This window comes from Hevea brasiliensis, chromosome 14, assembly GCF_030052815.1.
Source record: "Hevea brasiliensis isolate MT/VB/25A 57/8 chromosome 14, ASM3005281v1, whole genome shotgun sequence".
NCBI lineage: Eukaryota > Viridiplantae > Streptophyta > Magnoliopsida > Malpighiales > Euphorbiaceae > Hevea > Hevea brasiliensis.
Genome location: NC_079506.1, coordinates 3,945,748 through 3,960,685, shown reverse-complemented (window position 1 = coordinate 3,960,685; position 14,938 = coordinate 3,945,748). Strand labels below are relative to the sequence as shown.

Sequence of the window (14,938 nt, the reverse complement as noted above, 5' to 3'; positions counted from 1 at the left end):
ATAAACCCTTCAAATTTTTAAAAAACATAAAATAAATCCTTCAAATTTTAAAAACAAATCAAATAGCCTTTAATGGACAATAAGCTCTTCAAATTCAAAAATATATCAAATAAGCCTTATTTCCAATTTATATCTTTTTTTCATATTCTACCTCACCTCTTTATGACTAATTTCATTTGAGGATGTTTGTGAGTTTAGTCACTTACTCACCTTCACACTCAAAAGGTCAATTTTTTTTTTTTTTCACATCTCAAAAGGTCAATTTTGTAATCTATATCACTCATTTAACACTACTACCTACTACCTAAGTAGCAAAAAAGAATGATGGCAAAAATGATGAAAAAAATATTATAGTAAGTACTCAATAAAAAGCTAATTATTAAAAAGTATGAATATTAATCTATATTTTAAGAGTCAAAATAAGTCTTTTACCTTAAAATTATTATTAAAAATATATATTATATTTGAATTGCATGAAATAAAATTTTTATTTGATGAAATTGATGCATATATAATGATTTTTCATAATTGTAACCGAACAATTATGGAGAAATCATTATATGTGCATCAATTTCAATAGTGTTGCTGCTGTGGCTTCCAGGGACGGCAATCGTCAAAATATGTAGATCCTGCAAAAAGAAAGAATGGGTGAGGATGGTTGCCTTTTGGCAACCACTCCAACGCCTAAGTCGGTGATCGTGTTTTAGAGCTTATTTGAGAATAATGGAGTTCTGATTATCAGAATGCATACCTTTTTCTTCACGATTATTTGTCTTTTATAAGTCTATTTTAAACCTTTAATTAATATCATTCTTTGCAAAATTTTTGGTGTAGATTTTGCCCTTTTTCTTGTTAGCTTGTCTTCTACTTAATTATCCTCAAGTTAAATTTAAATCTGGTGAGCCACTAAAATTATTAACTTGTCTTAGTTGTAATATTTCCTTTTTGGCTTGTATTATTTAATCAGTTGGTGATTTAGTCGGTCAGCCAGGTGCCATTTGCTTTTCTTTGAAAAAAAAAAAAAAAACCAGGTGCCATTTCTCTCGGTTCTTCCTCGTTCGGCTTTTGGTTTATTTGATGGCCAGTCATATGAAATGATTATGGAAAAATTGTTGTAAGTTGATGGACTTAAGGATACAATTTTTAGGGGAGGAGTTTTCTGAAATGATGAAAGATATTTCATTACGTAGTTCTTCTCTTTAATCCAGAATAAAAATGTACTTTGTGACAAAAGGAAATAACAAATTCCCAACAACATGGTAATAAGATAGCATAGAAGTGGGAGTTGTTTTTTTTTTTTTCAAAGATTATCTAATCTCGACGTGGATGGTCTGTCTTCAATCGAATCAAAAAGACTATCCGTGAACAAAAGCTGGCCATTATTAATTTATTACCATCTTACATCAATAAGAAAAAATATAATATAGAAGTGCTAAAGAAATATATAGAAACATCCACTCGAAAATGTAAAATATTAATTTAGAAAAAAAAAAATTATAGGGTGCCAGTTATAACTTAGTGTTTTTTCTTTTTAATTTTTTTTTTGGATGAGTAAAGTTATAACTTAGTTTCTAGAATCATTCGGGATGTTCTTAGAAAATATTAACTTTCATTCACTTGTACAATGGAATTCATTAAAGGGGAAGGAGAAAATGCAAGTAAATTTAACCATATGAATAGAGTTTCAAGCCAATAGGAATTATTAGGATCATGCTTATACAGAAGGGATTGCTGTTTGCAGGAGTTACAAGACAGAAGCCATTCTTTTTGGACAAATTACTCGTGTTTTTGAGGATAGAGATGAACTGGAAGCCCTTTAGCAGGTATTGGCATGGGGTCTACAACAATTTTTTCATCAGGAATCGCTTTCTCCCACTTGAACCTCCTCACTATATTATGCATGAAAACTAGTATTTCCAATCTTGCGTACTCTTTTCCAGGGCACATTCTTGGCCCTCCTCCAAATGGAACAAATGTGTAAGGTGCCGGTCCTGATCCTTCAAATCTTGAAGGGTCGAATTTTTCAGGTTGTGGAAAGTATTGAGGATTCTTGTGTGTTGTATGTGTGCTCCAATATAACTACAAAAGCGGAGAAAAAAATAAAATAAATTAAGAGAAAGGGTTAAATAATTAAGAGAAAAGGTTAATTATTTTTTTTTTTAAAGAAAAACGAACTGCTTGAAAACTTGTGATGAGCTTACTTTCCATCCCTTTGGAATGGAGAAGCCAGCATAGTTGACGTCATGTAAGGCTTCTCTGAAGGAACCTTGTAGAGGTGGGGCTAATCTCATCACCTCACAGGCCACATTCCATGAGTATTTCATCTTCTGGATGTCTTCCCAGTTCAATAACTCCCCTGGTGCTTTTGATTTTAAAATCTCCAATTGCTCTGTAATTCATGATAGATACATACATATATATAAGTATTAAGCACAAGATTTTCCTCAGGAATTAATATTTCTATTTCTTTATTGGTTCATTTGGCTTGGATCCAACTCGAGGCCTATCAAACTTGGAGACGACTTCCGTATTTTTGAGCTAAAAAGCTCATTGGTAATAATATTTCTATTTCTATGTGTATGCAATATGGAAGTGGGAGAGAGATAATTTCAGTTACCTTTCAGAACATTGTTGTAGATCTCAGGGAGCTCAGAAAGAAACTTGACCACGAAAGTGATGGTAGCACTTGCTGTGTCATGGCCTCCAATGAGCAGAGAGATGATCTTATCAGCTATCCCAACATCCCCCAAGCGCTGCCCATCTTCATCAGTTGCTACCAACATATGTAAAAGTATATCTTGCATTGGAGAAGCTTTATTCTCAGCAAGATCCTTCCTCCTTTGCTTGATCATTGCCAACATCTCGTTCCTGATAATCTTTGAGGCTTTGATTCCGCGATGGAAAGATGTTCCAGGCAAATCAATGGGAATGGAAATGATTCCTGAGGCCATATCATTGAAAGGAGTAGCAAACTTGGTGACATGTTTTGAATCATCCATGCTCAGGAACACTTTACAAGCAACTGTGAAAGTATAAAACTTTGCAAGTGGATATACAGTCACTTGTTCCTTCCCTTCCCAGAAGTCCTCAAAATGTCTTTGTGCCATCGAATCCATTACACTTATGTATCTCTGCAAGGCCTCAGGTTTGAGAAAGTTAGGTAACATCTTTCTCATTCTCATACCTTCTGCTTGGATAGAGCTATGAGCAGAGGAAGGGAAGAGTTTCAATATTGAATTAGGCCACCAAGCAGTGACAAGCTTGTTCTCATTAGAGAACAAGAACTTATTGCCTTGAGCACCACAGACGACTGCGGTTTGTTCACCGAGAATTGAAGTCCTGAAAAGTTGAGGAGAGTATCTGGCCATTCTATCTGATATAAACTTTTCAGGATGACCTTTTCTTCCTGTGGAAAGGAATTCCAGGCTCTCTCCTATGTATGGCAAGCCCATCTTGCCTGGTGGGAGGTTAGTGAAACTTGGCCTGTGCAAGAGAGCAACAATTGGGAAAGTAACAATGATAATGAAAATGGTTAAGGCAATAAGAAAGAACAACTCCATTTTTGGCCTTCTGGTCAGAAGCTTCACAAGGGGAAGCAATTTTTCTGAGGCAAAGGCAATAGATGGTGGGTTTTTTATAGAAGGAAGAATTGAGGTAAAATTAAGGCTATATGGAGTCAAAGCAAATTATGGGTTTTGCTTATAATTTTTCATCTTGAGTTTGGTAGTGAGAAATAGGTGACCCGTGACAAAGTCAAGATTAACTTGGATTCGATTTAATTTTATATAAAAGAAATTGTTCCATACTCAACTAGAAATGGGTTTTTTGGTACATACGTGTGAGATGTGACATGGCCTGTGCAAGCCATATCATATGATTCTTGCACGTTATGCCATTAGCTTATAGGTTACACATCTGGACTCATGCATCTTGTGACATTTTATGTGTGAGATTTGCTCTTTTGATCAGACCAATTCCTAGTTGTAAATTCAAGTGCTAATATATAATATGAATTGCAGAAAAATAAAACGTTATTAGGGTCAAACTAACGTTGATGTGATGGGATACTAACATTACTGACATAAAAGAAAAATATTTTCATACAAAATGACAAGTAGTGAATAAAAATTATTCTCTTCAAAATTTTCCTCCAAGGAATCTCCCCAAGGTAGCTTCTGAATGTGAAGGGTTGAAGATGGAGCTGATTCCTGGAATTGGATATTTTCCAAGCACCTTGATTACAAACACTTTTTTTTTTCTCTCTCTCTCTCTCTCTCTCTCTCTCTCTCTCTCAATTACAGGGGTAATGTCCAAAACTACATAGGACACCTGCAAGGATTGGTGATTCTGAGAAGAAGTGCATTCCTAAAGGCAAGTGAACAGTATAATTAGCCAACCAATCAGCACAAATATTAACCTTAAAATAAATATATATCATCAAATTTATATGTACTCAACATGTTTTGCATCTCAAAAATTATATATATATATATATATATATATATATATATATATATATATATATATATATATATTACTTCAGCTAAATTCTGTCAAAATCAATAGAATTTGAATGAATTCTAAGAAGAGTATAGAGTTTAGAAAATTTATAATAATAATGATAATTTGAAATAATGTTTTATTTACTAAAAAAAAAAACCCACATCAAAATTAGATGTCCAGTGGGAGGGGTGAGTTCAGGGTGGGCTAAAATGACCTTGCTCAAGTACAATTCAGGCAAAAACTTATAAAAATTGTTAAGTATATTTATGTATAAAAATAATTTTATATATTAAAAAATAACTTTAAAATGGTCCAGGCGGATGATCATGTCTAATCAAAATTCATAAAATATAATATAATTAATGCTAAGAATTGTTCATAATTGAGATTAACTTCATCTTCCAGTATGCATGATTTCATATTTCATCACATATATATCACCACTAAATTGTAGCATTGAATATGGATTAGGTTACCATACACTAACTCTCAAATGCTCAACTCCTCAACATATAATAAGATTACTATATATATATATATATATATATATATATATATATATATATTCTGGTAATAATTGGTGTGAAAAGAAAAGTTAATTAAAGTCTTGGAAGTGATCAAGGTCTCTTTGGAGAAATGATCAAAGGAATTGCACTAAAATAAACCCAATTGCTGCAGTAAGCTATAAAAGACCAACTCAAAAATAAAGAATTCATCAACAACAACCCATCATTTTGTAGAAGTTGAGTTCTCGGGTAAACTTAAAACAATTAGAGTAGCGTACTATCAATTGCAATTTGGATTAAGACCTGGTAAAGCAGGTGTACATATATATATATATATATATATGTAAGGTTTAGCATGCGATTAGTTTATTATGTTATTCATAAACTAATGAGTCAGATAATTAATGATTGTATCATCTCATATATAATGATATAAAATTTTCTAAAATATATCATCTATAATTATAATAGTAACATGAAAGAAAGAATTCTATTAATTAATTTATAGATGACGTGATTCACCAAATTTATTTAAGAACTTCTCTTTATTGTATTCAAGCAACTTGCACAAGCAATATATATATATATATATATATATATATATATATATATAGAGAGAGAGAGAGAGAGAGAGAGAGAGAGAGAGAGAGAGAAGCAGAAGGTTTGGAATTTCCATGAAGAAATCTTGACATGAAATTTCATTGAACGAGACAGGAGATTTATGGGAAGGGGAAAGTTACTGCATTTTTAATTCTTTGAAATTCTTCATAGAAAAATAAAATAAATAATAGATATACAGATAAATTTTTGAATGAGCAAATTAGCATATATATATATATATATATATATATATAATTTTTTTTTCTTAAAAAATATAAAAGATGGAGAAAATATATGGTGCTGGGACGGGATGAATAGGGTTAAGAATAGGTAGGATTGGTTCGGTCTAAAATATTAAAATTTGTATTAGATTAAATTGAATTAGAAAAAAAAAAAATCAAATCGATCTATTCGGCATTTTGGTTTGAGCTTTTAACTTGAATTTAAGATCCAATAATAATTAATTAAAAATAAATTATTCAGTTTAATTCTATTATTTTGTCTTAAAAATTAAATTAAATAGATTGAATTCCTTAAAATGAAAAAAACCAAACTAATTCATTGATTTACCAAGAAAGCCGAATTAAATTGTTTGGCTTGATTTTTTTATTTGAACTAAATTTTACTTATCTTAGGTATGTAAATTTATAATTAATTATAATGTTTATATTTTTATATAATGTGATTACACTTTAACTTTTTAAATATTTTTTAAAATGTGATTGTAATATTTGCTTGTAAATTTCACGCTTCATATATTCATATATAAGAGAGTGTGCTGTTTCACATTAATTCAGGATAAAGAATTTATGCTAAAGATAAAACTAAGGCAAACCTCCTGCTATAGAGCTAACCTTAAAAGTTAAGTTAAATTCAGTTCATTTTCTATATAATTATTATCAAAATTTGAATTTTTTTAGCATCCAAGTAAAACAATATAAACTAAGATTATATTTGTTTTGTAGAAATATTTTTCATATTTTCTAACTTTTGGGCACTAAAAAAATGTTGACAAAAATATTTTCCTAGTCAAAAGGAAAATTAAGTTATTTTTTTAAAAAGTTACATCCTTTTTTTAACAATTTTATTAAAATATAAATTCACATATATATATATATATATATAAAACATATATCATTAATTTAATATTATAATTAAATAATAAAAAATATTTTATAGAAAATATTTTCTTAAAAAATAATTTTTATAAAAAATATTTTTCATATATAAATTATTTTCTATGAAATAAAAAGAGTTTAAGATCAACCTCACTTTTTTTTTAAAACCTAAAATTAACAAAAAAAATAAGATGATAAATATCTTAATATCAATTATAACAGTATCAAATAACAATTTTCAATATCAAATAAAATTAAATTCTAAAAAATTAAAAATGTAAATAAATGATATATGTGGAGAGTTGATATACATTATAAAAAATAAATATTTTTACTCCAACAATTGCATTGAGCTGTAGAAAAATGAAGCTAACCTTAAAATATTTAGGAGATTAATAAAAAATTTATATTGTTAAAAAATAATCCCCTTTATTTAAGATTTTTGAAAATAAAATTTTGAGTTGCAGTGCAATATTAAAAAGATTTGAGCTGCACATGAGGCCCACGGAAATTGCAGAGCCCATGTGAGGGCACAGGAGTAACACATTGGCCCTAAGCCCATATATCGTTTTAAGAACGACACTATCAGTTTCCTCCTTTGGGAGGTTTTGAAGCCCCTTCTCCAAGCTTTCTCATATCCATTCGTCACTGGTCCATGGTTGCTTCAGAAACTAGGGATCAATGGAGACTGAATCGAACACCAGAATCCAAAAAAACAACTCCTGCAGAAGTGGAAAAACAATAGCAAAATACAGAAAATGGAAACAATAGAGAAGCATGCAGAAGAAGCAAACGAAAACTACAAAACACAATTATGCGGAAGAAAGACAACAAAGAAAACATATATGACAGGAAACAAACGAAACAACAAGAACACGTACCTAATCTCTAACGCAATAGAGGACAATGCTCTCTCACAGAAGAAACCCTAGCTATAAAGTGGAAACCTAACTCTCATAAGGAGAAGGCAGACTTATATTTTCCATTCGATTTTAATTTTCGTTAACCTCATATTTGAAAATTAGAATTTTATAATAATTTAATTCAATTAATTTATTTATTTATTTTTATTAACTCCCATATTTTGAATAAAAGAATTTAAATTTTTTTTCTTCAAACGGTGAATATTTTTATCCTAAACATAACTACTTTTTGCTTTTAACAATTTAATCTAAATTGAGTTAATTATTGGTCGTTTGAGCTCTAATCATCATTTAAAATTGGTTTGCACTTGGAACAACTCATGCAATTGTCCTTAAATCTTGAAATTGTGATTAAAGCAACATTGTATTATACAATAACTTGTAGATTCTAGACACAGATTTATTGGATTGATGGAAGCAACATCCTCTGCAGTCTGCATCCCTTAATTAGATGTCAATGTGATTCCAAGGGCAAGCTCTTGCATCGGTTCACTACCACTTGTCATTATTATATAAGCATTCAAATCAAACACATCAAATTGAAGAAAGCAAATATATAAAGGCTACTGTATTCGTAAAATGAATTATATATAGCCCTTCTCTTTGCAGCACTGGATAGCTCCATCAAAAATCTCATCTAGCCCATACTTGAATTCAAAACCAGAGTCCAACAGTTTCTTTGAAGACAATCCTGGGGGTTTATAGCCTTCAATATCCTTAAGAGATCTGTTTAAAAAAAAAAAAAGAAAAAAGCAAAATTAGCATTCTTATTATAAAATTTCACTCAGTATTGAAGGAAGAATATGGGGAAGAAAAAAAAAAAAATATTACTCACTCCACTGTTGGTATTGGGAATTCAGGATACTTGGCAGAAAGAAATTTAGACAGCTCTTCAATGGTTATGGTGTGTGAAGAACAAATGTACCTCCCTTTTGCTTCAGGATTTTCAAATAGAAATATGTGTGCTCTAGCCACATCATCTGTGTGAACCATTGCCATTTTGAGAATAAAACCATATAACTCCCTCTCACCTATAGAATTAACAGTAAAAATTTGACAGTAACGTTAATTTTACAGCCTCTAAAATTAACATACGACAATAACAATAATATAAATAATTATTGCTAATGGTACATTAAAAAAATACAATAATTATTGTTATCATTGAAAATTTTTGGCAATAATTATTGTTATTGAAAATTTTTAGCAATAATTATTGTTGCTGCCAATGACTATTTAATTTATAGCAATTATAATTTTATTGTAAAATACACATGGCCATAATTTTGTAATAATAACATATAACAATTTAAATATTTCTACCATAAACACTTATAGCAACAAATTTTATACTTTTAGCAGGAAAAAATTTTTATCTTGTACTATTTTTTTTTCTTAATTCAAGGCATTCTTTAACCATTCACAAAATTCAACATAATTAGGTTTTGCCTGGTGTTGAAGTTGAGAGGTAAGAACACTTTTTAGAAAAATATTATTGTAAATATTAATAAAAAAGTATGAAAAAATTTAATTTAATTTTTAATTTTTTTAATTAACATATTTAAAAGAATATTTTTCTCGACCACGTAAAATGTTAAATCCTTAATTTTGGAATTTACCCTTTATCATAGCCATTGGTCTGCGCACTGAGACATGAAACTTAGGACAAATAAAGGGACTGACAATAAGAGAAGGAATTACTGTCACAATGTCCAATCCATGCTCTTCTCCAAATTCAAGAGCTATCTTCTCCGTCAATGTCTTGGAGATCAAGTAAGAACCCAAAGTAGATTTGTTCATGGACTTTATGTAATCTAGGGCTTTTTACCGTATAAAGGTAAGTTAAAAATAAAAATTATAAAAAATGAGTGCGGTATGAAAAATTTATGAGATCAGGATAAGAAAAGTCAAGAGTCCTAAAAACGCTAGTGTCAGTAGCGTTTTAATGCTCAAAACGCTATCATTGATAGCGTTTTGTGCAAATTAAAAAAAAAAAAAAAAAAAAAAAGCTGGACGCTAAGTAGCGTCCAGCTTTGTTTTAATTTTTTTAATATTTTAAATAAAATATAAATATTATTTTAATAAAAAATTAATATTATATATTATAATATTTTTATTATAAAAAATTATTTTTTAATTTAAAATTAAATTAAATTTTAATTAAATATAAAAATATAAAAATATTATTATAATAAAAAAAAATAAAAAAATTAAATGAAAACCTGGACGCTTCCAGTTTCTTATTTAATTTTTAATTATTTTATTTTTATATTTTAAATAAAAATATAAATATTATTTTAATAAATAATAGTATAATAATTAAAATCATATATTATAATTTTTTATTATAAAAAATTATTTTTCAATTTAAAATTAAATTAAAAAAATATAAAAAATTTGTAATGTAATTTAATTTTAATTTTTAATTTAATTTAATTTTTAATTAAAAAATAATTTTAATTTTTTATTTAATTAAAAATATTATTTTAATAAATAAAATTATAATATTTAATATTATACGTTATAATATTTTTATTATTATAAAATATTAAAATTTAATTTAAAATTAAAATTATTTATTAATTTAAAATTAAAAATATTATTTTAATAAATAAAATCATAATATTTAATATTATACGTTATAATATTTTTATTATTATAAAATATTATTTTTTAATAAACAATATAAAATATTATTATAATAATAAAAAATAAAAAAATAATTAAAAAATTTAAGAAAAATCGGACGCTACTGTAAGTAGCGTCCCATTTTTTCTTTAAATTTTTAATTATTTTATTTTTTTTATTTTTTATTTTATTAAATTTTAATTTAATTTTAAATTAAAAATAATATTTATAATAAAAATATAATAATATATATTATTAAATATTATAATTTTATTTATTAAAATAATATTTATATTTTATTTAAAATATAAAGTAAAATAATTAAAAATTTTAAAAAAAATTGAATACTACCTATAGCGTCCAATTTTTCTTAAACCTTTTATTTATTTTTTTTATTTTTTATTTTATTAAATTTTAATTTAATTTTAAATTAAAAAATAATATTTATAATAAAAATATTATAATATATATTATTAAATATTATAATTTTATTTATTAAAATAATATTTATATTTTATTTAAAATATAAAATAAAATAATTAAAAATTAAAAAAAAAATTGGTCTAATTTTTCTTAAATTTTTTATTTATTTATTTATTTATTTTTTATTTTTTATTTTATTAAATTTTAATTTAATTTTAAATTAAAAAATAATATTTTATAATAATAAAAATATTATAACGTATAATATTAAATATTATGATTTTATTTATTAAAATAATATTTTTAATTAAATAAAAAATTAAAATTATTTTTCAATTAAACATTAAATTAAATTAAAAATTAAAATTAAATTACATTACAAATTTTTTATATTTTTTTAATTTAATTTTAAATTGAAAAATAATTTTTTATAATAAAAAATTATAATATATGATTTTAATTATTATACTATTATTTATTAAAATAATATTTATATTTTTATTTAAAATATAAAAATAAAATAATTAAAAATTAAATAAGAAACTGGACGGTACTTACAGTAGCGTCCAGATTTTCATTTAATTTTTTTAATTTTTTTTATTATAATAATATTTTATTTTTTTATTTAATTAAAATTTAATTTAATTTTAAATTAAAAAATAATTTTTTATAATAAAAATATTATAATATATAATATTAATTATTATAATATTATTTATTAAAATAATATTTATATTAAAACAAAGGAATTACTGTCACAATGTCCAATCCATGCTCTTCTCCAAATTCAAGAGCCATCTTCTCCGTCAATGTCTTGGAGATCAAGTAAGAACCCAAAGTAGATTTGTTCATGGACTTTATGTAATCTACATCACTCCAAAAGCTCTCATCCATTGTGTCCACAACATCAATCTTGTCGTTGAACTTAACAGCTGATTCACTGGAAGTGTACACAACTCGCTTTACTGTCTTGGCCTTCAAGCATTCCTTTAAGATCCCCAGTGTTCCATCAATTGTTCTTCTTGTAATCACTTCCTCAGGTTCTTTCCTTTCATAATCAACAGGAGTAGCTACATGAAACACACCAATGCACCCTTTAATAGCCGCTTCAAAACTTTCTGGGACACTAAGATCAGCTTGGAAGATTTGGAGTTTCTCGGACGCTCCTGGTAGGCTTGTCAAGAAGCTAACGTCCCTCTTGTGTTCTGATCATAATATCAAAACATAAAAATTTTTATATATAAATGAAAAAAAAAAAAAAAAAACTCTGTAAGAGATAAACCTTACCTGGGTCTGGTCTAATTGTGGTGTGGACGGATTATCCATGTTGAAGAAGCCTCATGATCAACCATGAAGCTAAGAATCCAGTACCTCCTGTAACACATACCTTACCCTTATTTGCTTCCATCACAAGCACTCGAGGAAGATAAAGCTTACCAAATGCTCTCTATGATCCTTTTAATAATTTGCTTGCCGAGTCTCCCATACTTATACCATTTATCATCGTATTCCATCCATTTCAACTTTTTTCTTTAAATATTTACGAAATCTAAAGCAAATCTTTCATTTTATACTCTCATGGGCGTCGTTCCAAGATTATATATATATATATATATATATATATATATATATATATTATCAAACAAAAATAACAAAAATTGAAAGTGGCTAATTATTTTTGAAGACTAGCCTTCCAAATTAATGAATTTATTTTAACATTATAGTGTCCAATATAAGTGAGGTATTGAATAAGTGAATTTTTTTTAAGTTTTCAATTTGCCTTTCTATTATCAATTATTAAGCATATATTATTATTTTAAAAAAATATGTGAAAATTTATTAATGATATGAGATCATTCTTATAATTATATGCATATTTTTTAATTGAATGTAATAGTTTTAATTATACTTTAATTTCTTAAATTTTAAGTTTAGTTATGTTCCTGGAAATAGACCTTTACCTTTTGTTTGGTTTGGAAGTAAACTTTTTAAAGCAATGGAAAGTTTTTTAAGATGTAAAAAGCTTTGAATTTTTGTTTGAGATAATATGTGATTTTTTAAAGTAAGATTTTTTTGAGTTTTTTTATGAGGCCACTATATAGAAGGATTCTGCGTAGAATCTTGATTGACAGTAGCTATGAAAGAAAAATTAGGATTTCAGCAAAGAAATGAATCTTGATGCAATATTAAATTTGCATTGTTAAAAGAGAAATTACACCAATATCTATCTAGGAGTGTAATCATAATTATGCAATTATCAATTTTCATATACAAAATAAATTGGCATGTAGTATAATTCAAGAGATTTAAGATTTTTTTTTTTAAAAAAAGAAAAACAACCAAACACAAAGAGAGTGATACTAGAATTATTTCTGTAAAATTTTGAGTTCGAGTTTCAATTGAAACCAATTATTATATATATATATAAAATATTTTTAGAATTTAAATTTTTTATTTAAAATTTTTTTATTTAAACTTAATTATATTCAAGGTATAAATATATGAATAATTTATTTTTTTTTTTGTATAAGTGTTATCGTAAATAGTATTCTTAATGAATTAGCTTCATACAGGAATTTTCAATTTTTCAAATCATAAATCATGAGAAGTAAAAAATTAAAATATTTGATATTTCGCCTAATCTGACTTGGTCTACTAACTAAATATATATTATTCACATGATAAATTTGTGTTCAAATCCCACTCCTCGAACCCCTATTTAAAAAAAATATTTGATGTTTCATGTTCACATATAAGTATGTTTGGTGTCAGCCTTTCAATGATTAAGCTATTCAATTTTAAGCATCAGGTATGTTTAATTAGGAGGTAGAATAATTGAATAAATCATTTGTTTGTTACGAAACTGGAAAAAAAAAAAAAAAATCTTAGGGATACTTTTGTTATATGGTTCAACTTCCTCAATTGCAGAAAATTAATTTATTAAACATGAAGTCTATCAACATTTTCAGTGAAAGCAAATTAATTAAATCGATGTTTGCTGTTGAGCTAATATTTTAATGTATATATAATCAATGAATTTGAATTTAGTAAAATTAGAGTTATCTTTAAGACTGTAAAATTTTAAATTTGAGTTTTAATGAAAGTTAATTATATTATATTGTATCAAATATATTGATCCTTGATGTGAAGTTCATGTCGTTATATGATTCAGAGGGCTATTTATATTTAGATCCTGTTCGACAACAACTTTTAAGATAGCATTTAGCATTTTGACCAGAGTTAAAACATTAATTCTCTTATTTATATTGTTCAGTGACATAGTTTTTATACTAGCTTCTAGAGGTTGAGAGAATAATTTATAAAAAGTTAATCCTCCTAACTTTTAGAATTTGAGGGAGCGTTAAAGAAGATTTTATTATTATTTTTACATTTAATAATTAATCTAATAACTATTTTAACCAAATATTTATATTTTAACAGTTATATAAATAGGTAACTACTAACAGTTGACGATTAGTAAAACAGCTAACGGTTACTAAAATAGCTAACATCTATTAGAATAGTTAATATTGCCAAATAAGGCCTTAATCACATTTAAGTCACAACAAAAAGAAAGCGAGTTTATATGCATTAAAAAATAAGAACCCTAAGGTAGGTATACACATGCGTAGCGTACTCCTTCAATTAATTATATATATAGCCTATTTGAATTTTGAACAACAATTTCTGGTTTTTAATTGTTAAGTCAATGCTTAATATTAAGATAACTCGAATCCAATATCCAAAATAATTAATTAGGGAATTGGCATTTAAATAATATAGACAATTTTTGGTTTGTAGTGGGCCTATTTCAGCTTTGGGGGCTTTTATGTGTAAATTTTCTGCAGATTTCGTTGCAGCTATAGCTTTTGCCTTGGTTTTGCGGCTGCCTAAACCTTTGGTATTGTTCTTCTGGCATTTTTTGGGTGTATTTTCTGAAATTTTTTTTGCTAGCTTTTGTAATGTAACTTTGGTGCTATCTTATTAGTGTGTTTTGTACTTTTCTTTTTATAGTTTTTCACTTAGCGGAAGCATTTTAACTTGTTTAATTGGTGATGTTCATGCTAAATTTTTCCTAGATTTTATTTATTAATAAAATGTTGCTTATAAAAAAATAATATAGACAATTATGAGGTGTCATACAAACATATGGTACGCATATATGCATTTAAATAAGTTCACTCTAACTTGTTGCTATTAGCAAAGCTTTGGAGTTACTTTGCTCATCACCTCTCTA

The 14,938-nt window shown here is 26.5% G+C and overlaps 1 protein-coding gene and 1 pseudogene across 1 annotated transcript; both read right to left on the bottom strand.

Moving 5' to 3' along the window:
• Positions 1–1,589: 1,589 nt before the first annotated feature.
• LOC110643683 (beta-amyrin 28-monooxygenase) lies at positions 1,590–3,648 on the bottom strand. The gene is made up of 3 exons (XM_021796142.2): positions 2,618–3,648; positions 2,202–2,389; positions 1,590–2,079 (listed from the first exon to the last, which is right to left on the bottom strand). Exons 1-3 carry the CDS (start codon positions 3,558–3,560, stop codon positions 1,777–1,779), a joined length of 1,434 nt encoding a protein of 477 aa, XP_021651834.2. The 5' UTR covers positions 3,561–3,648; the 3' UTR covers positions 1,590–1,776.
• Positions 3,649–8,234: 4,586 nt separating this feature from the next.
• LOC110643691 (vestitone reductase-like) lies at positions 8,235–12,109 on the bottom strand (annotated as a pseudogene).
• Between the last annotated feature and the right edge of the window lie 2,829 nt (positions 12,110–14,938).